The sequence below is a fragment of the Eubalaena glacialis genome, chromosome 14 (assembly GCF_028564815.1).
Source record: "Eubalaena glacialis isolate mEubGla1 chromosome 14, mEubGla1.1.hap2.+ XY, whole genome shotgun sequence".
In the NCBI taxonomy this organism is placed as follows: Eukaryota; Metazoa; Chordata; class Mammalia; order Artiodactyla; family Balaenidae; genus Eubalaena; species Eubalaena glacialis.
This window is the reverse complement of record NC_083729.1, coordinates 84,886,714-84,912,791: the sequence shown is the minus strand read 5'-3', so window position 1 is coordinate 84,912,791 and position 26,078 is coordinate 84,886,714. Positions and strand designations below refer to the sequence as shown.

Below are 26,078 nucleotides of genomic sequence, written 5' to 3'. Positions count from 1 at the left end.
TCTACCAAAAATCAAGCTCGCAGGCTGCACAACAATATGAATGTACTTAATGCCTCTGAACTGTATACTTAAAATGGTAAACTTTATGTTATGTACATTTTACCACAGTAAAAAAATTCCAGCTGATAGAGAAATACAATGAAAATAATTTTATTCAAAACAATGAGAATCCCTACTATGTGCTGGGTGATGGGTTAGGGAGTGGGGAAGTGGGTGGGGCCTGGGATAGGAAATGAGTAAGATCTGCTCCCTGTGGTCCAGGAGCTCTCAGACTTGCTGGGGAAACAAACACATAATCTGCTAGTTGACCACCATAATTCAGAATGACACACATTGTAATAGACATGTGTACAGACTGATTTGACTCAGGCTGAGCAGGGCCTTGAATGTTACACTAAGGAGTTTGGATTTTATCCTTAGTGTAACATTAGTGGGAGGCATGCATGGTTTTAAAGCCAAGGTATGACACGGACAGATGTATTCAATTCCTAATGTCTTATCACCAGTCATCTGCTTTGTGTAGAGTGTGTAAAAGATCAATAGCTGTGACAGCTTTAATTTTAAAAAGTTGATCCCCCATAAAACAGGCTCATAGTCATATATCTCCTATTAAATATATTTATGCTCAGGAAAGAGACACAGAGCTGGCAAGTACTGTGTAAGAAATGTGCTTGGGAACACTGAGAGCTCAGAGTGGGGCACTGTCCGCTGGCTGAGGGAGTCAGGGAAGGCCTCCAGGAGAAAGTGGGCTGGGGCAAAGGAGAGGGAACAGGGGAAACCGGAGCATATAGACAAGGAAGGGGGCTGTGGGCCAGATGGCAGATGGCTTTGTGTGCTAGGTTGAGGGGACTGAATCTCTTCCCCACAGGTGATGGTGAACCATACTGGGCTCTGTTAATAATGATGGTGATGCTGCTGATATTGTAGTGCTTACTACATGGCAGACACTACTCTAAGAGGTAAGAGCTTTACCAATATGCACTCATTTAACCCTGACACTCAGAAAAGTGCATGGGTAGATGGTTTAGATCACTTGGATGGCCACGTTGATAATGGTGGCCAGAACAACAGTTGGGACACTTGTTGTGGTTCAGGGGAAAGACAAAGGGAGGGATGGAAAGGATGTGATGGCTTTGAGAAATAATTAGGAATAAAACCATCAAGACATGATTATTTACTGTTTCGGTGGTGGAATTGCTGAGAAAGAGAATGGAAGCTGGGATGAATCTCACTTTTTTGGCTTCGGGGCCCGGATGTATTATTGCACCAAGAGGTAAAGGATTGATTACTCTGTTCCATTTCTCAGAGGACTCGCTGAAGTCGCCCAGTGCCTCCTACTCCCTCACGAGTAATTTAGAAGTTAGTTTAATTTCCAAACATTTGGAGATTTCTCAGAAATCTTTCTGTTATTGATTTCTAGTCTAATACTGTAATGATAGGAGAACATCCTTTATGTGCTTTCAATTCTTTTAAATTTGTGCAGGTTTGGGGTTTTTTGGTTCAGATTATCTTGGGAAATGTTTCCTTTGCACCCGAAGAAAATGTGTCTTCTGCTGTTGTTGGCTGGAATTTCTATAAATGTCATCAGGTCAAGTTGTTTGATAGTGCTCTTCAAGTCTTTTATAAATTTGATAATTTTCCTGATAATTTTCCAACTACTTGAGTTGTGAAGTTGTCTATTTCTCCCTTCAGTTCTATAGATCAGTTGATAGATCCGCAGTCAGGAGGGTACTATGGCAGAGAGGCTAGAACGTTTGCATGGAACTGGAAGAAACATTTTATCTCTTTAAATTTACTCTAGAATGCATGGACGAAGTGGAAATCACTACGTATCCCAGCAGGCCTAGTGGCACTCAGGACAAATGCAAATAAGGGAATCCAGGCATTCGGCCACGCCCCTTTCCTGAGTTGGCAAGGCAAACTGGTGCTCAAGCCAGCCAATCGGTGAAATGCTCACCTGCGGGGGCGGGGACTCGACGAGAGCCAATAGGACGTGAAGCAGGTGGTTCCATGGGCCAATGGCTTGGACGACGGGGCGGGCTTTCGATGAAGGGAGGGCAGGGGGAAAGATGGCGGCGGCCCTGGAACCGTCTGGGTGGTGGCAGCGGTGGCGGCGGCGTTTGTCGGCTCGGGATGGGTCTAGGATGTTGCTCCTTCTCCTTTTGTTGGGGTCTGGGCAGGGGCCACGGCAAGTCAGGGCGGGTCAAACGTTCGAGTACTTGAAACGGGAGCACTCGCTGTCGAAGCCCTACCAGGGTGAGGCGCCGGGGGCGAGGTGGTCGTGCATGGGGAGAGCTTCGGGACCTGAGCTTGTCCGTAGAGGCGGGGGCGGTGAAGGGCTTCATGGCCCCGAGGATGCTGCCGGTGGGTGGGGGCACCGGGGGCTCTCGCTGTGTTTGGGAGCCACGGGTACGAAGGGCAGGGGCCCGTTTACCCTCCTCCCACCCCAGAGTTAGCCCTGGAAGTTTCCAGCAGGTCGAAGCCGGGCTCTCGGATGCCACTAGCGCCGGGCCTGGAGGAAGGGGAGCTTAGAGTTGGACAGGAGGAATGTGGGAAGGGGAGAGAACTGCGACCGATGGGAGTGATTGAGGGCCACTAGCAATGAGCCGGGCTCCGGATGGAGCTGTGGATGTGCTAGAAATAAAGCAGGCGGCAGAGCTAGGGTAGAACTTGGCCGGACTGAGAAGATAAAATTCTGCTGTCAGTTAAGACACGTGTTCTTCTCCAGTCCAGGAGCCCTATTGATGAAAGAGGCTGGTTAGCTTTGCTCTGTTTAGTGTTCGTAGGCCGCTAGGCACAGCTTATCAACCAGAAAATTTACATGGTTAGCTACAAAGAAGACCAAATCAATGTAGATGGCTTAATTAACACAAGTCTGTTTCCCCACTGGAGGATATGGGGACAGCAAACAAACAAAATCACAAAGTGCAAGAGTATATACACTGCTGCTAAGGGTGATTATTTACTTAGCAGATGCATCCAGTGCCTTCTTGTTGCTAATACTGTGGGTTATACAGACACAAAGTTCTCACTCTCAAGGGGCTGATAGTCTGAGGTAAGGGGAAAAGTAGCTTCACGCTTGGATTGTTCAAAGAAAGAATGTGATTAAGCCCCAGAGCCCCAAAGGGTCAAGCTCTTTTGGTATAACTGGGGAAATTTTTTTATTTCATGGTGCTAAAATTTACTCACATACAAAATGGGGAAGAATGGATCTGAGCTATGGCTACTGTGGCGTGGATAAAGTGACAGCTCTGATGTGCTCTGGGGTCTTCACCTGAGAAAGTCTTTGTGAAAGGAAACTGTAAAGATGGTAAGGAGTTGAGATGTAATGAGTGACAGAAGATGGGAGATCGAGTGACATGAAAGGGGAAAAAAAGGTGATGACACCAGCTTTCGGAGGGTCCATGGTGGCTTTCCGAACGGGTTGGTGTTGAAGAAAATGAACTGATCTACTTCCTCTCCGCAGGTGTAGGCACAAGCAGTTCCTCCCTGTGGAATCTGATGGGCAATGCCATGGTGATGACCCAGTATATCCGCCTTACCCCAGATATGCAAAGTAAACAGGGTGCCCTGTGGAACCGGGTGGTAAGAATCTTTCTCCCTCCTGTGTTGCTGACCCGGAAAGTACTAAAAAGTTCACCAGTGGCATACTGACTTAATTTCACTGTCTATCCCAGTATTCTGTCTTCTGTGGATATCAAGGATTTTCATTTCAGAGATTATCATGACCTTCATAATGAAATCAGATATTTAGGGAGATGCTCTGTTGCCCTAAGTATAGCAAGTAATCAATTTTGATTCTATTTTCTGAAAATAGAAAAATAGCAGTCTTTAATTCCTGATTGACCTGATAGTGTTATTTTGGAGGTTAATAAGTTAACTCATGTTTAATTACTTTGCTTTATGAAATAGAAGACTGCTCTTTTAAATTTATCTCAAGCTTCATCCCAGTAACACCGCCCCCCCCTTGTTATTTCCCTTTGAGTCGAATTTTAAATTTTATTTTCATGTAAAAGCCACTTTGAGCCCTTGGTCATTTTATTTGTCCTTCTTCTCTGGGCCTTTTCTAGCTACATTGTCTTCCTTGAGGTATGGCGGCAAGAAGTGAATGCAGTATTCCTGGTGTGGCTGCACTGTGATTTTGTACAAGTGTAAGATGATGCTTTCTTTTCGGTTTCCAGGGCTCTTTCTAAATCATTTATGACCACTTTTAGGAGTGACCTTGGCATCCTTTAACACTCTCATGGGTTCGCAGAAGCTGAGAACTTACTTGTACATGGTTTTTATCACTAGTTGTAGACAAGTGAATCTCAGAAAAGGAAACGATGTATTTCCCCTGTTCATTTTGTGTGGCAGAGAATTCTAAAGGAGCAGCGGGATGAGAAGTTTCTACGTGGAGCTGTTTGCACAAGCTGGCCCCTTATCCCAGATTGCAGTGCTGAACTCGGTCTTGGACAGAATGCAGGGCAGTGTGTTCTGGTAGAAGAGGTGAAGGGCTGGCAGTTGAAAGACTTGGGTTCTCAATCTAGCTGTATCACAGACCCACTGTGAGCCCTGGCAGTTATTTATCCTCTCTCAGTTTGCAGTTTCTCCAACTGTTAAATGAGCTTCATAATATCTGTTCTACTTGCCCACCAGGGTTATTGTGAGAATAAAATAAGGCAATAGACATGAAAAAGCTTTGGAAAGTTAAAATGGTTACAGAAATGTGCTGTTGTTTGTTACACCTCTGTTACAAGGTTCACTGATACAGGTCTATGGATTATAAATGATTGTGTCCAAGACTTTGCTGCTGTCTTGCTAGCTGTCTCTACGTAACCCTTTTATGTAGCAGTGATTCTAGTGTAAGATCTAGTTATCTTGCTCTTTTTCAGATTCTCTGATACCTGTATTTTTGGTATTTGACTCTCAGAATGAGCTTTGGCATTGTTTCTGAGTTATTTGAATAGGATGGATTCGTTTGAGCAGTTCTCAAATTTGGCTGTCCATTGGAGTTGGTGGCTGGGTCCCACCCCCAGAGATTCTGAAATAATTGGAATGGGGTGCAGCTTAGACACTGGGATTTTTAAAAGCTCCCTAGGTGAATCTAATATGCAGCAAAGTTTGAGACCCACTGTTAGACATAGCCCTGAGCAAAACTGTATAGCATTGCGCTACACAAGGCCAAGGATAAATGGCAGACACCTCTTGGCTCAGTGTGAACTTCTCTGGCCCTGCCCTCTTCCCAGGGGCATCATACCTACCCATTGGCTGTGGGGCAGCTTCCTGCCACTGAATTTCACTCTTGCTGTGAAATCTAAATGAAATAGCAGAAAGATGAGAACCCCGAATGACAACACAGGGATTGTGCTCATCAGAGGAGGGAAAGCTATTGGAGATTTCAGGGTTGTTTGGTGAACTCAGGAGTATCCACACCCCTTTTATTTTTGACTACGTACTCCTAATACACTTTTGGAAGATTTCCCAGAAATTAAAAATGAAAACTGAAAATAATCTAGCAATATATTGCTCAAGAGCCAGAACAATCTTTTTTTTTTTTTTCTGGCCATGCCGCAAGGCTTGTGGGATCTTGGTTCCCTGACCAGGGATTGAACCCGGGCCCTCGGCAGCAAAAGTGCGGAGCCCTAACCACTGGACCGCCAGGGAATTCCCCAGAACAATCTATTTGGAGGGCCTTTGGCTGAACCCCACTGGTCTATCTGCTCTTCCTTCCCTTCTTTCTTCACGGTGAACTTTAACCAGGAGCCTCTGTAAATCAAATACCCACTCTGGTTTGAAAGTGGGTTGAAAGTGGTTGAAAGTGTTCAACTATTTAGAACACTTAACCATCCACTTACCTCCTTCTCCATTTTTCCAAGGTTTTGATACACAATTCAAAAGAAGAAAAGAGTCTGTTTGGTAACCACCTCCTTAAATGTTTTTCCACCAGAGGCTGTCCCTGTGCTGGGGATGGTGGTGTTCTCCTTTGGTGCATTTGTGCTCCTTGGCTGTGGGCCTGAGGTTGGTGGGGGCATAGCTTACCCCTTCTCAAGGGAACTCTGGGGTGCCCCTCAGCTTGGCATAGGGCCAAGTCTAGCCAATTAGAGTTGTTTATAGCATCTGCTAATTATTCCTGGAGACCTTTGCAGAATGACTTAGCTTATCTTTTTCTTTTGTAATGAATGGGGCTTTGACCCTTCTTGAAATCCAAGCTTTTTAGAGTCTTTCTGTCAGAGGGGTGATCTTAAGTTGCAGATGAGTGTTAATTAATCAGCCACCTCTGCTCTGTAGGCTGAGATCCTTTGCTGGGTGGATGTAGGATCACAGTGCTCTAACACGAAGTTCTCTTGTCTTTTCCAACTTTGGAGTGCTATCCTGTTTCTGTTGGGAGATGGTGAAGATAATGGGGAGGTTTATTCACTTTTCATATTAAATATCATATACAGTTGAATGGCTCAATCTGTTTAATTTTACCACACAAACACTTAGCAAGTCTTAGATCTTGGTTTTACCCCTTAGCCTCACGTCACCTGCATTTGTGTTTTCCGAGTCTGTAGACTGTGGATGAGGGCCTGAGGGCTTCGCGTTTCATGCTCCTCATTGATTCTAGGGTCTTTTTCACTTTAGCCATGTTTCCTGAGAGACTGGGAGTTGCAGGTGCACTTCAAAATCCACGGTCAAGGGAAGAAGAACCTGCACGGGGATGGCTTGGCGATCTGGTACACGAAGGATCGGATGCAGCCAGGTATTGGGACCCTGGGTTGCTCTTGTGGGGTGTGTAACAGGCCTGCTTTTTTGTGTGCCCTCTTTTTGAGAAGGGCGCGTCTCCACAGTGCCAGCGGTTTTCCCTCTCCCTTGATGTCTGTAGGTAAAGACTGGCCTGTCTAGTCTCTAGAATGGGGTCTGAGTCCTAAAAGCAGCTGAACTTGACTCATCCCGGGGTGATTTCTTGCTAATTGGTAACTTCCACTTTCCCTTTGAAACCTCCCGGCCAACGGGCCGGAGGAAAGCACTGCCTGTCCCGAACACTGACATTGGGCACGCTGGTTTCTTCTGGGCATGCATAGTGACCGATCTCAGAACTCCTGAGTCAGGAGAAAGGAGAAGAGTTATCTATTTTTCCTTGTTGTGCGGGAGCCGTTGCTCCAAGTTATGGCAAAACTCAGCCTGATTTGACCTGATCTCTTCTGCAACAAGAAGTGGAAACTTGGGAATTCAGTTCTCTCAGGGGTGTAGTTGTCACCACGTGTTTGTGAAGCAGAATTCTTTAGGGGCGCCTTAGCAACCAGTTTGGATCAGGGAGCAACTGGGGTGCTAAACAGGGTGGCGCTGGCCTTCTTTCTTTCCCCGCCTTTAATGACAAACAACTGCAGGTGCTTACTGGGTGCTTGTTACAGGCCGTGCCCTTCACTGGGTGCTTTTACAGCTGTTTCCTCATCTTAAGGAGAGGCTGGGGAGTCTTTTGAATTTCACTTTTTCCTCTATCATAGTGATGTATTATTCCTTTATCAACTCTTGGCTTTATTTCACTGTTCATCATCTGTTCTCTCTCTCTAGGGCCTGTGTTTGGAAACATGGACAAATTTGTGGGGCTGGGAGTATTTGTAGACACGTATCCCAATGAGGAGAAGCAGCAAGAGGTAATGGCAAGTGTCAGAGCTTAGGTCAGCTGCCCTGACGTCACAGCCCTTTGCCTTAGGAATGTTGTTCAGGAGGAAACAGAGGGGAAAGAAAGTGAGGGGTTCGGTTCTATTTTCTTCACCTGCTGAACTTCAAGAGTTAATGTCTATGTCAGGGTTTTTTCTAGATAGAGCTGTTTATGGTGCACAGTCTTGGGAATGGCTCTCGCGAATGGGGGCTTTTTCTTTAGTGTTAACAGTGTGCTGTCTTGTGCACGTTGGGAGCCCCTAGGCTTGAGCATGCGTGGCTGGCTGGTGCTGTGGCTCCTAGGCCAGCACAGAGCAAGCTGAATTTAGGTACCTCCACTCCCCTGACGTCCTGTATCACTGCTGAGCTCTCTTCTGCAGCTGCTCCCCCTTGCCAGCATCCTTTTCTTCTTCCTCTTCTCAGAGGACTGCACAGCAAGTCTCCTCTCCTCTAGGAAAGGCTGTAAAAAGAAATTGATGAAATCTCAACATTTTGTTGAAACCCAGTATCTGGCTGTTGGCAGAAGCTTCTTTTTGTTAGCTGACCCTGAGTGTTCTTAAGTACTGTCTTATACTAGCAACAGGTCTGTGCTCGCTCTTGGCCTAATGGCCCTAAGAGCAGATGGTGGGAAGATGATTAGGACACGTTGTTGCTGGGTATCCTGTTGCTAAGTAATATTTAGCAAGAAAGGCAGGATTAGGAATGGGGGCAGAACTTACTTTACTTTTTTCCCCACAAGTTCCTTATGAAAAATTTCAAACTTATAAAAAAATTGGATGAACAGATCATTGCATATACAACACCCAGATTCAACAGTTTTTCACATTCCCCACAGAGTTCTGCTTAGAGGAAGTGGGAAGTGAGACCTGAGTTAGGAGAGGAACCTTTGTTGTGGGTCAGTTATAGACTTGCTTCTCCACGTTGCTTCTGGGCTCTTCTTCCGTCCATCAGACCTCAAGCACTTTCAAGGTGCCAGGCCCTGGGAATTAGCGAGACCAGCAGTCCTTGCACTTAGTAGCAGGGGTGCTGATGTAGTAGTGAGGGTGCTGATGGGGGTGCTCCAGGGGGGCTATAGGAAGACCCAGCAGGAGCATCTAACCTGGGGTGGGACGGTGGTGGTGGGGACAGTGGTTGGGAAAGACTTCTTCCAGGAAGTGACATTGACGTTGAAATCTGCAGAATTAGGAACCAGTGCAGAGGGAAAAGCCATGTGTTAAGGTGATAAAGTTAGAGAAGGGAAAGTGGATGTGAGGGGAAAAAGGGGGGTCAGGGAGAGATGAGGGTAGAAAGAAAAACAGGGCCCTCAGTCTCGCCATGTTCAGGGCCGCCATTCACATTGCATTCTTTGCTGCTAACACTCTTCCCTCTTGAGCAAGTTAACTGGCCCGTGAGATTGAGCAGCGTCTCCTTGGGTGGTTGGTGACTTGGCTGTTTAGACCGGCAGCAGAGCAACCTGAATGTAGGTGACTCGTCCTCACCGTGCACATTGTGGGGCAGGTTCTGAAGGGTGGTGCGTCTGTTGGGGAGTCTGGGTTTCTAAGTATTTTAAGGGGGTAAGTGCATTAAAGGATTTTAATGAGGGGAATGTCATGAGAAGGTTTGCAGTCCCACTGAAGAAATAGTGGTGGTAGTTAGAAATACATCTGAATAAGAGGTGTGGGCTTCGGGGCTTGACTAGAGTTTTAAACGTGGCTCCCTGTTTCTCCCAGAAATAAATCGTTCAAACTCTTTTAGCTTCCATTTCTCCATCAGATAGGAGTAATTCTGGTTGAGAGGGCAGATCTGATGGGCCTCATTTTGTAAGGAGAGTAGATGTTAATCAAAAAAATTAGTTTCAGATGGTAAAAATTGGGACTTCTTTTCTGCCTTACTCCCAGCTGCACTTAGAATTACCTGGAGAGCATTTAAAACTCTTGATGTCCAGGCCCCAAGCTCAGAGAGCCTGATGCTGTTTGTCTTAGGTGCAATCTGGGCAACCTTACTTTTTCAAAGATCTCCAGGTGAGAGTCCCATACATAACCAGGATGAAGAACCCCTGGATCAACATCAGGTCATTGTTTCCTTATTATTTATTAAACAAATTTGTTTATTAAAACTAAATTAAAAAAACGAATAAAAGCAGTTTCTGTTTTTTAGTGGCTGTTATGTGCCAGGTACTTTACAATTATTATTTTGATCCTCATCAAATCTCCTTATAGTCAATATTATTTTTCCCATTTTACCAATGCATAAATAGAAGACTGGAGAAGTGTCTTGTCTAAGGTGACAGCCAATATAAGGTGGAGCCAGATTTTGAACACTGGTCCACCTGATTCCACAGGCTGCACTTTTAATTATGGTGCTCTGCCACCTCCCATCCGTTTTTTCCTTATGCCAGGATGATTTCCTTGAGAACGGAGGTATTCATTCTCGGAGTGATCTCCTCTGCAATTTCAGTTCTCAGAGCTTATGCTCAGTGCAGAGAGTGGAGAAAGTGTACTCCTCTCTACATCCCAATGACCTGGTACTGTCTTAGAGGGTGAAGTCAAATGTGTTTTGTTAGCGGCATGGTTTTCTTTGACATCATACTTGAAGGTGCCAGGCATTGTTCTAAGTGCTTTTACATGTCTTACCTATTTATCCTAACAACCCCTTGGGGTAGATATTATTATTATCCCTACATTATGGGTAAGAAACTGAAGTACAGAAAGGTTAAAAAAAACTCGTCAGTGACACCCAGGTAGTGGGTTTGACTCCAGAGACTGCAATCTCTTTATTTTGCTTTATGATTTTGAGCTCATAAAGAGAGGGTGACAAATATAGTACCTTTTGAAAATTTGGAAATGTCGTGTGTTGAAGGTGTGCTGGACGAGGAGGACAAGGAGCAGGCAGGAGGGGCTGTGGAGCAATTCAGCAGCTCGCTCAAGGCAGTGGTAAAATTGTCTCTCTGGTTTCTTGTTTCCTTGTCACCAGAGTGCCCTTGACCTCGTTGCTCAGTTCACTGTCTACCACATTTGTTTATGAGGAAATATTGGGAAAATACTAGCAACATTAATGCATCTGAGAAGGGGGTGAGGGAGTTTAGGATTTAAGTTGTGTTTAGGCTTGACTCCCTGAAATCAGGACACGTTGTTCAAAATCACATAACCTCAGTTCCCCCATGAGCAATATAAGAATTGTTGTTTAGGTAAGTCAAGAGCTTTAGTATTTGAAGAACAGGGTACCACCTGTGCCACAGTGAGATTGTCAGGCCATAAATGGCTGTTAAAATGATAGTTGAAGAAATAGAAAATCTGGATAGATTGAATTGGTAATTAAAAAGTGACTCACAAAGAAAAGCTCAGGCCCAGATGGCCTCACTGGTAAATTCTACCAAACATAAGGTAGAATTAATACCAATTCTCAAACCCATATGAAAAATCAAAGGAGCGGATGCTAACCAATTCGTTCTTTGAGGCCAGAATTATCCTGATACCAAAGCTGGATAAAGACATCACAAGAAATGGAAAGGACAGACCAATATCTCTTGTGAGTATAGATGTAAAAGTCATCAACAAAATATTAGTAAACCAAATCTAGCAACATATAAAAAGGAGTATACACCATGTATAAATACACTGTATTTATGCTAGGAATTCACAATTGGTTTAATATCTGAGCATTAATATGATAGACCATATTAATAGAATAAAGGACAAAAACCATATAATCATACAAATAGATGTAGAAAAAGTATTTGACAAAATTTAATACCTTTTTATGATAATAAAAATACTCAGCAAATTAGTAATAGAAGGGAACTTCCTTAACCTGATAAAGGGCATTTATGAAAACCCTACAGCTAACATCATACTTAATTGTGAAAGACTGAATCCTTTCCCCCTAAGATCAGGAATAAGGCAAGACTATCTGCTCTTGCCTCTTCTATTCAACATTGTACTGGAGGTTCTAGTCAGGGCAGCTAGTCCAGATTGGGAAGGAAGAAGTAACGATTTCTCTTTGTAGATGATGTGATCTTATCTATAGAAAATCCTAATGAATTCACAAAAAGCTATTAGAACTAATGAATTCAGCAAGGTTACGGGATATAAGATCAACATACAAAACTCTATTGTATGTTATATGCTTGCATTGAACAATCAGAAAATGAAAGAAAACAATTCCATTAACTATCGTCAAAAAGAATAAAATACTTAGAAATAAATTTAACCAAAAAACTTATACTCTGAAAACTATATTGTTGAAAGAAACTGAAAAAGAGCTAAGTCAATGGAAAGACATCCCATGTCATGGATTGGAAAATTTTGTATCATTAAGATGGTGATACTCCCCACATTGATCTACAGATTTGAGGGAATCCCTATCTTTCAAAAGCCTAGCTGGCTTCGTTGCAGAAATTGACAAGCTAATTCTACAATCAGTATTGAAATTCAAGAGAACCAGAATAGCCTCCTCTTGATTAAAGAGCAGCAAAGTTGGAGGACTCACACTTCCTGTATTTAAAACTTACTATAAAGCTACAGTAATAAAGACAGTGTGGTACTGGCATAAGGATAGACATATAGGTCAATGGAATAGAATTGAAACTCCACACATAAACCCTCACAATTATGAACAAGTGATTTTTGATAAAGGTGCCAAGTCAATTCAATAAGGAAAGAATCATCTTTTCACCAGATGGTGCTGAGACAACTGGATATCCGTAGGCAGCATAATGAAGTGTTTCCCTACCTCACACCGTACACAAATGTTAACCCAAAGTGGATCAAAAACTAAACGTGAATCACCAAAATTAAAAAGTTTTATACTTTGAAGGACACTATCAAGAAAGTGAAAAGACAACCCATGGAATGGGAGAAAATAAATGTGAATTGTATATCCGGTAAGGGACTTGTCATAGTTCCTTATATATTCTAGGTACAACTCAGTAATTAAAAAGATGGCCCAAGTGAAAAATGGCCAAAGGATCTGAATAGATACTTCCCAAAGAAGAGATATAAATGGCCAATAAACACATGAAAAGATGCTCAACGTCATTAGCTATTAGGGGCATACAAATCAAAACCACAGTGAGAAAAAAAAGACCACAATGAGATGCCACTTTATATCCACTTGTCTGGCTAAAATAAAAAAACAGATGATAACAAGTTTGGTAAAGATGTGGAGTAATTGGAACCTTCATACACTGCTGGTGGGGATGGAAAATGGTACAGTTGTTTTGGAAAACTATTCCATAGTTCTTCAAATGGTTAAATGTAGAGTTTATATGATCCAGCAGTTCCACTCCTAGGTATATACACCCAAGGGAAATGAAAACATGTCTACACAAAAAGTTACATGAATGTTCATAGCAGCATTATTCATAATTGCCAAAAAAGGATCCAACTCAAATGTCCATCAGCTGATGAATGGATAAACAAAATATATCTATACAATGGGATATCATTCAACATTAAAAGGAAATGAAGCATTGATACATGCTTCAACGTGGATGACCTTTGGAAAGATGCTAAGCAAAAGAAGCAAGTCACAAAAGACCACATATTGTATAATCCCATATATAAAAAACGTTCAGAATAGGCAAATCTATAGAGACAAAGTAGATGAGTGGTTGCCAGGTGCTGAGGGTTGGGGGCTGTGGTGGGGAGAGTGCACAGGGTTTCTTTTGGGGGTGATGAAAGTGTTCTACAATTCATTGTTATCATAATCTTACCTGTGAACATACTAAAACCCATTGAATTATAGATTTATTTTTTAAAATTAATTTATTTATTTTTGGCTGTGTTGGGTCTTCGTTTCTGTGCTAGGGCTTTCTCTAGTTGTGGCAAGCGGGGGCCACTCTTCATCGCGGTGTGTGGGCCTCTCACTATCGCGGCCTCTCTTGTTGCGGAGCACAGGCTCCAGACGCGCAGGCTCAGTAGTTGTGGCTCACGGGCCTAGCTGCTCCACGGCACGTGGGATCCTCCCAGACCAGGGCTCGAACCCATGTCCCCTGCATTGGCAGGCAGACTGTCAACCACTGCGCCACCAGGGAAGCCCCCGAATTATAGATTTTAAATAGGTGAATTGTGTGGTATGTGAGTTACATCTTGGCATTGCTAACTTTTTACAATGTTGATTAAAACACAACCTGATCATCTTTTCTTGGCACCAGGAAGTCATCAGCTGATGGTCATCCGTTTCTCAGGAGAACCCAGATGTTGGTGAAAAGTTGCAGAGAACTCAGTAGCAGTCTTGGAGTAGGAATGTCTTCTCTCAGTTGAAATCAGAGTATGGTGGCAAGAGACCTTCCTGGAATGAGAGCCCAGAAGTGCAGCCCTTTGCAGCCTTGGCCCTCATTCTTCCCAGTGAGACCTTCGGGCCTCACCCCTGGAGGCAGAAACAGCTGGTTGGAAAGTGGTGCGAGCAGCTCACTGCTCTTCTCAGATCAGGCCAGCTTGGAAGTCTAGTTTGAGGTGCTTCCCATATTTTTTTAATGTGATGATTGTTTTTCCTCTTTTGAAACTGGAAGAAAATTAACAATAATACGCCATTCCAATTGAAAAGCACATTCCCTCAAATCTTTATGTTGATGAAGACACTAATCCCTTTTGGTCTCTTTATTTGTTGGTGGACAGAATTTTTACAGTATTAAAGGAACTCCATAACTTCTTAAATTCTCTTGTTGTTATACTACTTGGATGTGACTTAGGTTTTTTTTTTTTTTTTCTCAGTCCTTGGTGAGGCAGTGTTTTCTAAGAGACACTCCTTTGGAAACTAGGTCCAGCAAGCTCTCAGATGTGATTAGGCAGTGAGGCTGAGCTTCATTGATGAGAACTAGTTTTCAGGGGAAGTAGAAATGTACGGCTTTCTGGTAGATTTGAATACAATAGGATTTTACATACAGCGTCAGGAGATTCATGGGTTCCCCACAGTAGAACTATAGACAAGATCTCCTATTCCATAGAGTTAACCAGAAGTATTCTCATACTACCATAATGGTGGTTAGCAGTGAGATTAAGGTGTTGCCTCTTAGGCTGTGTTCTGCATCTTGGCCCTTGTAATCTGGGTAGGTGGGTTATGAACTTCAGTGTTTGGGGCATACCTCGAGTTTAAGGTTTCCTGATTTTACAGTTCTCTATTGAAGTCCCCACATTACATGGTTTGGGTTTGTTCTAGTTGGGGATCACAACTAAGATAAATGGGATTAAAATCATTCTGTGAGTTTAAGAGTTCATGATAATTAATGTTCAAGTATGTGAAGCTCTTCCAGGCAGTCAGCTGGCCTGGAGGCTGCACTATTCCATATCCTCCAGTTGAGGAGCTTTGAGACTTGGAGACAGTCACAGCTAGTCTAGTTTAGTAGGAGTTTGGGGGCTTATGGAGCAGGGGCCTTCTCATGCTGCTTAATCTCACTGATGTTACCCATTCTAAGTAGGATGGGTATTGCTCAGTTAACCAGTCACCTCTATCCAGATTCCTGCACAAAGGGTTAGTTGGATGAAGATTACTGTAGGACCAGCGAGTTAGAAAGTTTTGAAAGTCTGAAAAGTGTCTGTCTGGGAAGTGGCAGTGAGTGTGTTCTGTTGGTGAGCCAAGGGGAAGGTCACATGGAGGTGTGAAGGGAGGTGCTGTAGAAGAGGCATTTGTTTTGTTAATTCTTATTTTTATGTAAAAGCTCATTACAGAAAAATCAGAAAAGACTAAAACAAAAACAGAACTATACACACCTTTTTAAAAATGAAAACATTGCATCATATTTAACATACTGTTTTTTTAAACCTTTTTTTAATTTTGAAATTTTTTAGACATAGAAAAATTGAAAGTGTGGTAAATACTAGATTCAGATTAATCATTAAAATTTTTTAAATTTTGATATAATTTCAGACTTACAGATAACTTACAGTAATGCAACAAAGAATTCCAGAATGCTCTTCACCCAGATTTCCCAAAATGTTAATGTTTTAATACATTGGCTTTGTCCTTTTCTTTTACGTGTATATGTGTATGTTTGTCTGTGCCTGTGCTCATGTGTGTGTGTGTGTGTGTGTGTGTGTGTGTGTCTGACCTCATGCATATGTGTATATTTTTTTCTGAACTACTTAAGAGTAAATTGCCTTCATCATGTTTACTTAATCCTAAATTCTTCACTTGTTTTCCCTAAACACAGTGATAAAAATCAGGAACTTAACATTGATAACGATATTATTATCTAATCTATTGACCTTATTCAATTTCACCAGTTGTCCCCACTGTGTCTTTTATAGCAAAAGAAAACCCCAGATCCTATGTTGCATTCACTTGTCATATCTCTCCTTTCCTTTAATTTGGAGCCATTTTCCAGTATTTCTTTGTGTTTCAGGGTATATTAGAGACCTAGGTTTTTTTGTTTGTTGGTTTGCTGGTTTTGGTTGTAGCTAAGTATATACCAACCATTGTCCCATATTGATTGATCTTGAGAGCAGTGTGGCATAGTGATTGAGCCAGGGCTCTGAGGCCAGACTACCTGGTTTCAAGCCCTGGTTTCACTACTTAATACCTGCGTTATCTTAAACAAGTTTTCTTAACTGTGAAATGCAGATACCAGTACTACCTCTTAGGGTTGTGGGAATTAAATGAACGCATATGTGTACATTACTGAGTACAGTGGCTGGCACAGAGTAAGCTCTCAAAAAACGCTAGCTATTCATATTCACACCACTAAGTGACATTCCCAGGGACGTTTTATCGACATCTTGGCAGTAGCTGGTGTGGCTCTGTGCTCTCCCTCTCCCCTTCCACCCTCCTTTTTTTCACATCTAGGTTCCAGGGAGCAAACTTGGCCAGCTTCCTCAACCGCACTGGGGTTTAGGTTGGTAAACCTGCTTTAAGAGAGTGGCTCCTAGATGCTGGTTCATAGACTCGTATTGGTTGGTTACAGAGTCTCACTGGTTTAAGAATAGGAACAGTGAAGTGACTTTTCATAAATGCGAAATGTTTTATTATTTATTTATTATAAAATTATATAGTTCTTTCTTTTTTTGGTTTAAATGTTCTTTTTAAAAATGATGTTTATTATAGATGGTTGTCCTGTCATTCATTATTATATTTTAATATATTTAGTAGGCAAAAAAAAAAAGCAAGAAAAGGCAAACCTATTAATCCCAAAAATATGTTTAGAGATTTTAGTGGTCCATGACAGCCAATGGTCTGAGAATTACTGCTCTAAAAGACATATGTTTGGCTTTGTGTTCATATATGAACACCTGTGAACAGTATATCTAAAAATTCATTAATTTGGTCATTGGTTGAATGAACATTTATTGACTCCCTTCTGAATACCAGACACTGTACTAAATGCTTTACATATTTCATTTCATCTTCATAATTAAGCCTGTGAGCTGTGTATCATTCTCCCTGCTTACAGTGAGGAAATAGAATCTCAGAGAGATTACACAGGTGTGAGTGGTGTAACTGCATTTAGAACCCAGGTCTCCCTGATTACAGAGCGCCGTGTGTGCTCTTTTTTACACCTAGTGGTTCGCAGCCTGTGTGCTTTGCACCTGTGGAATTTTAGCATCGGATCCACACAACCACAAGTTCATGAGTCTCTTTTCAATCAAGTTATGCTGAAGGTGCAATACCGTGTGGAGGGCCTTGTAGTACAAAAAGTTGAAGACATCTCCCCACCTTTCCGACATCAACCATTTGGACAATAGGTAGGAGTTCCTAATTTTTGATGACTCTTAAATTAGGAATGAAACTACCACCTTTGCCGGAGTCAGGGTGATTCTTCTGCCTTTGGTTCTGGCTATATATAGGCTGCTTTCCAAGGAAAGAAAATTAGCTGCTGTGTCAAATGAGTGGGTACCCAAGGAACCCTTCAAGAACTCCTGACTGGGCATAGAAGTTAAGATGACATTTAAAGACATCGTTAATGTGAGGTGTAAAGTGGAAGGCCAAGTAAGGAGTTGCTGAAGTGGACAGATTCCAGCTCCAAAGCTGTGGGACTCTGTCTAGGGCAGTATTTCTTAACTTTGGCTGCACATCCCAGTTGTCTGTGGTGCCTCTTAAAAAATACATAGTCCCGTGCCCCATTCTAGACCTACTGAGTGAGGCTCTTTGACTGCGGGACCCACGTGTATGTGCAGTTGAAAAGCTCCCCCAGGTCATCCTGAGGCCCAGCTTGCCTCTGGCTGATACTGGATGATTGGCTGCTTCACCAGCCTTGGGAAGAGTAAGGCCCCCTTAGGTTAAGGATCGCTGTCCTAGGCACTCCCTTGAAAGTTACAACGTCAACTTCTGATCACAGGTGCTGGGGTTGATAAACGAAGCAAGCCTTGGGATCATCAGAGCTCACGAGGGCATTTTCAATCCCTTCTTTCCCTAATTGTTCACTGCAGTTACGGGCTTCCTTGTCAGAAGCCCATCTCTGTAAACTGCTGATAACATACTCACGAGTCCCTTGTCCTGAATGATAGTTGTAGAAGAGTAGTTTTCCAGCAGTTTAATCATCCTCTGATTCATTTCATACCTTTCTGTAGCCCTGTACATATGCCACCAGTGGCACAAGAGAAGAGCAGCTGCTCTGAGGCTCACCCCAGCCCCTTGCTGTGGCCTGCAAGGGGCTGGTGTGAGCTGGCTGCCTCCTCAGCTCACACCAGCCCCTTCTTCACTGGCTGGGTTGAAGACACCCCTGTCATCTTCCAGTCCTTGAATATGCTAACCTCATGCTTCTTGTGCCCTCAGATTTTTTGGTGGATTCCCTCTAACTACTTGGGTCTCAGCTCAGATGTTGTCTTCTCAGAGAGATGTTTCCTCATCAGTCTCTATTGTGTTACCTATTTTATTTTCATCATAGCATTTATCAGTCTCAAATGATTTTATTTACTTACTAATTGTTTGTCCCCTCCACTTTAATGTCAGCTCCATGAGAGCAGATGTCTGCCTATCTTGTTTGCCATTGAGCTCCTAGCATCTGGGACTGTGCCTGGCTCGTAATAGGTGCCCACTAAGTATTAGAGGGCAGGAACGCTTTGGGTTCTACACCTTTGCCCACACTTCCTGTAGGGCAGGGCCGAGCTGAGCTTGCACAGGTATCTCTTGTTGCTAGTAGCTTAGAACTGTAGCAGTTTTCTGGAGCAAAGCTAAACATGCTTGAACCTTGTGATTTTTCTAAGTCTGTCCTGCTGCAACGTTCCCACAGAGCTTTTTCTTGCCCACGTGTTGTCGGTTAGAATAACTGTTTGGAAATATATGTCCATAAGGCTCAATTACAGGGTAAATAATCCCTTTGGATTAGAGTTAATTTGATAGCCTCTCAAGTGGTGGGATTTTTGTCTTCTGGGCAAGAGCTATATCCTCAGATCCTGGGCACTAAAGGACATCTTGAATTTGGAAGAATTTAGCCCTATTTATCACTCCTGTCTCTCCCCTTGCTAAAGAAATACTGTAGTCTGGGTACAGACCAACTCATGATCTGACTTTTGGACTGTCAGAGACATAAGTGAGGCCTGCTTGGAGAGTGTGATACTGTGTGTTTTATAAAGTTTCGGAGAGTTTCAGGACCCCATGTGGGTTAGAGGGGTCTTCCTAGTGGACCCCTTTGAGAATCTCATGATAGCAGCAGACCCTCTCCTTAGAAAATGTACAAACACCTGTGCATATAGTTTTGCCTGTAATTTTGAGGGGTATGAGGACTTGCGAAATGCCTTCCACGGACCCTAAAATTCTGTTTGGGGATTTAGATTGGTTTGCTCATCCACCACAGCTGGGTCATAGCTCTTCCATGGCTGTTTCTTTCTGACTTGGTCTCCTGTCTTCTGTGCCCTCTCTTGTTTTTATAATAACCTGCTGGACCCTCTCAGGCCCAGAAGAGGCGATATTCTCCCGGAGTCCAGGTACTCAGTTCTTGACCCACCATGGCCATCCTGTGCTCCCTATGTGTCCATCCAACATTTGCTACTGTTTAGAATCTGTGTGGCTGTTGTCTCAGGAGTCACCAGTGTCTGATTTCGACTGCATCTTCACCTTGCATGTTGATTGTTTAGGACAATGAGGGACTCACCAAAGAAGTGGCATGTCTCATGTTTCCTGTTCTTTCATCCCCCTGCCTCTCTGCACTGCCTTAGCACTGGGCTTGTTCTGGAATGGTTAGCTCATCATTTTTAGGGAAGAATTTGCTCCACGAGTCTATTGGAGAGAGAGGGCCTCTGAAGTAGGTGGGAAAATGGGTGGCATATGGGGAAACTTACGGTGGGAGAACCTCGCCCTGAGTATTAGTGGGAGAAGTTATGTGTGGTGAAGCTTAAAATGGCTGGATGGTCTTTTGACTAAGAATAGTCATCTGTGGCTGGAGAACACCACCTTGCAGCCTGGTTCTGGCACTGCCCTTTCTGAGTCCTAATCCATTTAGCATCATATGCTTATAGAATTTTAGAATTTGAAAGGTGCTATCCTGAATGGAAAGATTTCCCTGATTGAACAGGTATTTTCGGAATACCTCTGTGTGCAAAATACTTGCCCTGGGGGGGAAGGGATGGAGCTAAGGTGGACACATGCAGAGAGGCATAATAAATGATTTTTCTCTTCAAGAAGTTTACATGGCAATTACACACACACACACACACACACACACACACACACGAAGAAAAGCAACAGTCTTGGGTAGACTGTAAGTGCCAAATGGCGATCTTTGGGAGGATTCCAGTCAGACTCCAGAGTGTCAGAGGGGCCATTTCAGACCCACCCAGATGGGTGCAAGGAGGATTCCTGAAGGCAGGTAGAGAGGTCAGTCACTTCTGGGCCATGTCCCTCGAGTGACCATCTCAGTGTGGGTTCTCGGGGGCTGCTAGTGATGAGACAGAGTGGTTGTCTGGTCTGCTGTGAGGAGCTCAGCTTTACGTGCAGAATTCCTGATGCTGTTTGCACAGGTGTTCCTAAGAGTACTTCCTCACCGTTCTCTGCTTTTCCTTCCCTGCTTTCCCAGCGGGTTTTCCCCTACATCTCAGCCATGGTGAACAATGGCTCCCTCAGCTATGACCACGAGCGGGACGGGCGGCCTACAGAGCTGGGGGGCTGTACGGCCATTATCCGCAATCTCCATTATGACACCTTCCTTGTGATTCGCTATGTCAAGAGGCATTTGACGGTGAGTCCCTGTTGTGGACCTGTTGGCGATATGGGCTGTCTCTCTCCCGCTTCCGTGGCCTGGCCCTGATTTATCTCTTCTTTTTATTCTAGATAATGATGGACATCGATGGCAAGCATGAGTGGAGGGACTGCATAGAGGTGCCCGGTGTCCGCCTGCCCCGGGGCTACTACTTCGGCACCTCCTCCATCACTGGGGATCTCTCGGGTACTGCCATGTGCGCTCCTTACTTGCCCTGACTGAGGTCACATCTCGATAGGCAACCTGGGTGACGCTTCTCAGAGGGGAGAGCCAGCCAGGCAGAGCTCTGGCAAACAAGTGCCCTGCGAGCGCTTATCTTCCTGCATTCTCGTGTCCAGATCCCTTAAAAGCCCAGGCCGGGGGTTATCTAGCACAGTTGTCTTCGGGAGATGTTTGGTGCTAATGGAAAGCAGTGTTTGCCTCTACATCAAGCCAGCTCTTCCAGCCTGTGTTTTGAGTTCCGTGCTTTCCTATTTCTTGTGCCTCTTTTTATAGTCAGGTTCCTGTCCTTTCACCTAATGTGCTTAGTTCCCTTTCTCTTAACAAAGCTTTTCCTTGACTCTGCCCTCCCTCTTCCGACCCCCAGACTCTCCTCTGTGCTCAGACTTTTGAATGTGTTGTGTGTGCAGATGCTTGTGTTTCCAAGACATCCACCTCTGTAAATTTAGCACCATGGTAAATGCTGCACTCTGGCCTGTGTCTCTCCCATGCTATTAGCACAAGTATTTTTGTAAAAGCTCCTTCTGTTTCTTTGCTGTTCTGTGTGCTTGCTGTTTGTCCTCTCTTCAGCTTGTTTGACCAATTACTCTGAAACCCCTGCCTTCCTTGACTTATGTGGCGTTAGCAGTACCGGGCTCTTCTACTGTTCTCTCTCCTCTGGATTTTCTTCCTGCTTGTTTCCGATGAGAAGCTTCTTTTATGTGCTTATTCTCTCCCTTGGCTTTAGCATCAATCATAACGTCTTTTCAGAAGAGGTAAAGAATTAAACTTTTGGTTCTTTTGATATAATGTATTATGAATGAAGCTAGGATGAAGTAGAACTTTCTTCTGGCAAGAAAGAAAGGCAGATACCCATCTGAAATGAGCAGCATCCACTCAGTTTCAGCCGTTGTTGCCGATAGAAAATGTGGGCTCAATGAGGCCATGTCTTCTAGTTTTTCAAGAGAAGCTGGAAATCTGGATTTTTTTAATGAAATCTGATTTTGTACATCCTAGCAACTAATTTTTTTTAAAAAATCAACCTTATTGAGATGTGCTTTCCACATCACAGAAGTATATAGTGTGAAGAGTTTTGACAAATATTTACATATATGTAACCACCATCCCAGTCAAGATACAGAATGTTTCCATCAGGGAAAAGTTCTCTTGTGCCCCTTTGCAGCATTCCTCCCTTACCTTGCCTCCAGACAATCATTGATCTGCTTCCTGTCACTTATAAGAGATTAGTTTTGGCAGCTAGTTCTAAATACTGTGCAGGTAGGCCAGAGCTGTGGGACATCTTACCTTGGCACAGGTAAGGGGAGGCACAGGCTGGAGATCTTTGCTATGGAATCTTGTTATGTGACTCAAGTTGAAAGAGGTATCCCTGTCCACAAGTTTCCTTTGAGCTTGCAGGCTTCTGGGACCTGCTCAGTTAACCTCCTGTTGTACTTGTCAGTGGGAAGTTGTTCCCAACTGTTGGAAATGGCCAAAGAGAATAATTTTTTGTTTATCCTAAGGAGTCCTTTGTTCTAAGTTCTTGGCGATAATGCCTAGGTTAGTACGTCCATGTTCTCTGCCTGTAGGATACCCCTAAATAAAATTGCGTCTTTCTGTTAAGGTCTTTCTTGTTAACATCTTAACTTGTTTTGCTGTGGATTATTGGAAACTGCTGAGAAAGGACACATCACAGCTGTCTCAGCCTTCAATGCCCCTACATTGTGAGGAGGATCACTGTGGCTCTTTATCCCGTCCCATGGTTTAATCTCAGTCCTGGCAGAGAAAACAGTTTTTCTAATTGAAGGTAAATCCAGTTTTTTTACCTGGGGGTCTGCTAAAGATTCTAAGAGTCCAAGCAGCTGTAAATGCCATCCTAATAATAGAGATGGCAAGAAATCCAGTCTGCAATTACCAACCTAGTAGCAGTGAGCCCCCCTAGCACTCACATTTGTGGTCTCTTAATACGAATACCAGTGCCAAGAGGAACAAGAGCTTCTTGGGGATTTGGCCAATGCCAGGTCTAAGGTAGGAAATACAGGCTGAAAACTTCTAGAAAAGCAAGGAAGATACCAAAACCTTCTGGGTTTGTGTAAAAGGACTTGGGAGCCAACTTCAGTAGGCGCCCACTGGATAACGCTGGGTTGGGTTGAGCATCAGTAAGAAATACAACTTCAGTGCATTGAGACACGTCAAGTATGTTTGACTGTCTGAATTTATAACGTTACTTTAAAAAAGGAGAGAAAAAATTGAGTCCCTAACTTCTTCATCCTTCTCTGGTAATTAATAGTGAGATTCAGGGTCACAGTTACTGCAAGGAATTAGGCACAGTCCAGAAGGGAAGTGTGTTCCAGGCCAATAGCTGTGCCCTGCTCATGGCCCATTAAACAGCTGCTGGGAGGCCCTCTCCTGTCTTGCTTGTGTGTGTTGTCCATGTTAAAGGGAAGCTGTGGGGCTGCTGTGTCTCCTTTCACTAGAAGGTTTTACGTGTGATTGGGGGTTAGTTCTCGTATCATCTCTAAATTTTATTTTATTTTAATTTATTTATTTTTATAACATTGACTTTCCTTTTTTATATTTATTTATTTATTGATTTATGGCTGCGTCGGGTCTTAGTTGTGGCTCGCGGGATCTTCATTGCAGCATGCGGGATCTTTCGTTGTGGCGCACGGGCTTCTCTCTCTCTAGTTGTGGCGTGCGGGTTTTCTCTCTAGTTGTGCACGGGCTCCAGGACGTGTGAGCTCTGCAGTTGTGGCCCCGCAGCTCCAGAGCACGTGGGCTCTGTAGTTTGCAGCACACCGGCTCTCTACTTGAGGCGCGTGGGCTTAGTTGCCCCGAGGCACGTGGGATCGTAGTTCCCCGACCAGGGATCGAACTCGCATCCCCTGCATTGGAAGGCGGATTCTTTACCACTGGACCACCAGGGAAGTCCCTCTCTAAATTTTAAAATTATATAGGTAATGCATGCTTGTTGATAAAAACTATAAATACAGGATAATGTGGAATATTCCCTGTTCTTTGTCCTTATTTTTAGATGAGAAACAAGTTTCAGTTATTTTTTTTCAGGTCACTGTTTGTTAGCTATGGATTAGAAGCTTGAACCGAGACACTCTTTTCAGGGTGGCTTGAGTAATCCTTGTTCTCTTTTTCTTTAGACAACCATGACGTCATTTCCCTGAAGTTGTTTGAGCTGACGGTGGAGAGAACCCCAGAAGAGGAGAAGCTGCATCGAGATGTGTTCCTGCCCTCGGTGGACAACATGAAACTGCCCGAGAGTGAGCACGGGGGATCCTGGGGAAAGGCCCCATGGCCAGTGAGGAGGTTGAGGGCTGTGGGGGTCTGGGGTGACATGCAGTACAGCTGGCGGGGCTGCCTCTTTTCAGGGTTCTTCTCCGAAGCACTTGGAGCACTTGCCCCTGCTTTCTCACTTGTCTCCGTGTTACAGATGAGCAGACTGGGGGCTGTTTAGGTTTTAAATTGCGGCATCCGGAAAGGGAGAGTCTGAGCTCTAGCTCCCAGAAATGGGGACTTGATAGCTTGTTGGTTGGTCCTTCCCACTGGGTGGGCTCCCTCATTCTGACTTGCTTCTCTCTTGCTTCCTTAGTGACAGCCCCGCTGCTGCCCCTGAGTGGCCTGGCCCTCTTTCTCATCGTCTTTTTCTCTTTGGTGTTTTCCGTATTTGCCATTGTCATTGGGCTCATACTCTACAACAAATGGCAGGATCAGAGCCGAAAGCGCTTCTACTGAGCCCTCCTGCGACCACGACCTCTGTGACTGTCACCCAGGAGTATGGGAGGAGCAGGCACCGGCCTGAGCACATAGCCAGGCGGGTCTTCTCTCGTCTCCAGCAGCTGGTCAGGGGCTCGGTTCTGTCACTGGAGCTTTGACTGCAGGGACGCTGCGTTCCCATGGTCACCCATGAGGACGTCTAACTCTGGATCAGGAAGCCCACCCCCCCGGGCAACGCTGCTGTGATGTGCCTTTCCCCATAGTCCTGCCACTTGGGAGCGAAGAGGGATGGAGAGAACATAGGCTGTCATGATGCCAAAACCACCGGAAAGAGTTTCATAGCCCAGGCTGCCTTGTTGTTGGGCTCAGAGGACCCTCGTACTTCATTCTTAAATCTGCAAAGACTAGAAAACTGATAACTCCTCCTACCTTCCAGCCATCCATCCACTGGTTTTTGCTTTTTGTCTAAGCCTCTCTCCACCTGAGTAGCTTTCCTTGGAAATCTGGATGGAAGCTTCTTCCCTGCCTCGCCTTCCGCTCCCTCCATTCACTGTCCTCTGCAGATGCAGCCTGAGCTGGAAAAGACGTCTGGCTGCCTCTCTACTGGGGCCGCAGAACAAGCTTGAGGTTCACTGACCCTCATTAGGTGGCCGCAGGGAGGGGGCGTTCTGCTGGGGCTCACTGCTCTAGCCTTTGTTCCTGCGGGTGGATCTTGGTTCTGTTGGTGTGTTCGTGACCCTCCCAATTAGGTCCCTTTAGGCCCTCAGCCAGGTTTGGCTGAAAGCTGGTGTGCAGGTCAAGAGAAGCTTGGGAGACGTCACCGATGCAGTGGGACTAACTGTGAAACTGACTGCTCCACGGTTTGACACCGAAAGCAACATCTGTCACATGATCTGACCACGTGGAGATGTTTCTGGACTCTCTGGAGCCTGCTTAGCTGCATGTTTTGTGTTCATCATAATTTTTGGAATCCTACTTAGAGTGTTCAAAATGTAAGGAAACTTTCTTCTTATAGCCTGAGCTTGGATACTCCGCAAAGAGGAAACCTGGCTTCTCCTTCTTAACGGACAAGGAATGGTTGTTGTAAATCTGGAAGCAGTAGACCCCCGTCATCTGTGCCTGGAAGAGTTCATTGTCATTTGAGCAGCCGAGCCTGAGTGTCCTCCTCTGTGGGTCAGCCCTGATTCTACTGCCTTACCTGATGCGGGGTCACGTGCTGCTCACCTGTCTGCCCTGTGATTCCATTGCTAACAGGCCGGAGGCTCCCTGGAGGGCTTGGACTCTGAGCTCTCCTAGCCCTGTGCTCTGTAGCCTGAGGGAAAGTCTTAACATGGCTGATGGAAACCAAACATGAACTTCTGAGTGGCCTTCCTTTTACGGGTGGGTTTGGCTGAGCCTTAAGCCATCCACCCTTGCCCTG

General features: G+C 44.4%; 1 protein-coding gene across 4 annotated transcripts; it reads left to right on the top strand.

Moving 5' to 3' along the window:
* Positions 1-2,061: 2,061 nt before the first annotated feature.
* LMAN2L (lectin, mannose binding 2 like) lies at positions 2,062-26,007 on the top strand. 4 transcript variants are annotated; one of them, XM_061210469.1, is made up of 9 exons: positions 2,062-2,256; positions 3,467-3,585; positions 6,607-6,724; positions 7,537-7,619; positions 19,431-19,463; positions 20,552-20,713; positions 20,806-20,920; positions 24,085-24,204; positions 24,534-26,007. In XM_061210469.1, the coding sequence occupies exons 1-9, from the start codon at positions 2,070-2,072 to the stop codon at positions 24,674-24,676; spliced, it is 1,080 nt and encodes a 359-aa protein (XP_061066452.1). In that variant the 5' UTR covers positions 2,062-2,069; the 3' UTR covers positions 24,677-26,007. The 4 variants fall into 4 exon arrangements, with proteins under 4 accessions (XP_061066452.1, XP_061066453.1, XP_061066455.1 ...); XM_061210470.1 differs by lacking the exon at positions 19,431-19,463; XM_061210471.1 differs by lacking the exons at positions 2,062-2,256; positions 3,467-3,585 and adding an exon at positions 4,100-4,151.
* The last annotated feature ends 71 nt before the right edge of the window (positions 26,008-26,078 follow it).